Consider the following 1,798-nt stretch of genomic DNA (forward strand, 5'->3'; position numbering starts at 1 on the left):
TGTGGTTTTCCTGGCAGGTCGTCGCGGTGTATGGAGCTCTCTCCGACCTGTTGTCAGTTGCCAGCAATAAGCTCAGTATCAAAGCGTCTCACCTCTACAATGGCAAGGGTGGTCTCATCGATGACATCGCTCTCATCCGGTGCGTCCCCCTCTCTCTCTTCCCTTTCTCTCTGGTGGAGCCTGTTGGTTTCCCAGTCTTTCCCTCCCTCCCACCCGGGCTGCCGTTCCCGGCGCTGTGATTTGGGGCAGGTTAACACTTCCTCCAAAATTCCCCCCACCCCTCTGTGTTAAATCTCGTCTCCCTCCTCCCTCTGTGCGCGGTCAGTTGCTGGCGGTTGATGTTGACCGACGCAGTTTCTTGGCTCCTGGCTCTATCTCGGAGCAGGGGCTACTCCAATGCAGAAGCCGGGCCAGTCGCTGAGGGGAGGGGGGTTAGGCCAGAGATGCCGGGGTGAAGTGGCTGTCCAGTTCAACCCGTGCCCGCCTGCTGCGCCCGCCGCCTCGCAGAGCGACAGGCTCCGGAGTACGGGGAAGTGTCTATCTAAATGCAGCGAGCCGTTGGCTCATTCAGCCTGCCTGACCGCAGCTCGGGGAGGTGAAAGTTCAGCCCCCTGCCGATGTTGGCCTGTGATTGGTCAGATGAGTTCGCGGAAGTTTGCGAGATGAGAGTTACTGATCCTTTGCACGTTTCTCTTTGACCAGAGATGACGACGTACTGTACGTATCCGAAGGCGAGCCCTTCATAGGTGGGTATGCGATACCGAGTCTCCTCCCTTCCAACGTTTCTGCAAAGTCTCTTTTTTTTTAAGTTTCCGAATTGAATCGATCGTTGCCCTGAGCGACACGCGCAGAATTGGAGTGTCACATTCCTGCGTAACCCTTGCTTAGCGGGCACCTCTCATCTCTGCCATAAATCGGCTCCAGGCCTGTTGGGGAGTCAGCGTCGCTGCGTCCTCTCAGTGAGGAGCTGTGTTCGTGGGGTGGTGTTCAGGTCAGCCGTGGCTTTCCCCTGGACAACCAGGAGACGCTGCTGAGAAGGGAGGGCAGGGTTTCTGGCCTGACCTGTCATTCTGGCTGGCGGGGGGGGTGGACGGGGGCTTCACGGGGGGGGGGTCGTCATCGTGTTGTTGAAGGTGCAAGAGGACTGCGAGTCACCGTGCCATGGCGACCGGTGGAGAAATTGGTTCAGGACATTGATTTGTTCCCCCTCCTCTCTCTCTCTCTCTCTCTCTCTCTCTCCTTTTTTTTCTCCCTTCCCCCCTCCACTGACTCCGGGCAGACCCAGAGGGACAGCAGAAAAGCTCAGAGACCAAATCAGGCACGTGCGCTGACTGGATAACACTAAATGTTGGAGGGCAGTATTTCACCACCACACGGTAGGGATGTTCAGCCGGCGGGCAGGGCAGGGCCTGGTTAGTGTGCCCACGGGTACCTTGTGCGTCTCAGCCCGGATTCCCCTGGTTGCTGGCACCCAGTCAGATTTGAAAATGTCACCGGCATAGTCTGTGCCCGTTTTCAAATACTGCCGTCCCCTCCTTCAAAGTACGGTCACTTGAGTCACCTCGCTATCCGTCGACATTACAGCCCTGTGCTGTCCCTGTCCTGGGGGTGTTTGATGGGGGACTGTGTAGAGAGAGCTTTACTCTGTATCTAACCCCGTGCTGTCCCTGTCCTGGGGGTGTTTGATGGGGGACTGTGTAGAGAGAGCTTTACTCTGTATCTAACCCCGTGCTGTCCCTGTCCTGGGAGTGTTTGATGGGGGACAGTGCTGAAGGAGCTTTACTCTGTATCTAACCCC

General features: G+C 57.1%; 1 protein-coding gene across 1 annotated transcript in view; it reads left to right on the top strand.

The window, feature by feature from the left end:
- LOC122542983 (BTB/POZ domain-containing protein KCTD9-like) overlaps positions 1 to 1,798 on the top strand; it is a 20,468-nt gene that overhangs the window by 5,467 nt on the left and 13,203 nt on the right. Inside the window, exons 2-4 of the mRNA XM_043681128.1 lie at positions 11 to 139; positions 703 to 746; positions 1,280 to 1,376. Of these exons, the coding sequence (XP_043537063.1) occupies positions 11 to 139; positions 703 to 746; positions 1,280 to 1,376 (270 nt within the window). The remainder of the gene's footprint in view (positions 1 to 10; positions 140 to 702; positions 747 to 1,279; positions 1,377 to 1,798) is intronic.

The sequence above is a fragment of the Chiloscyllium plagiosum genome, chromosome 42 (assembly GCF_004010195.1).
Source record: "Chiloscyllium plagiosum isolate BGI_BamShark_2017 chromosome 42, ASM401019v2, whole genome shotgun sequence".
NCBI lineage: Eukaryota > Metazoa > Chordata > Chondrichthyes > Orectolobiformes > Hemiscylliidae > Chiloscyllium > Chiloscyllium plagiosum.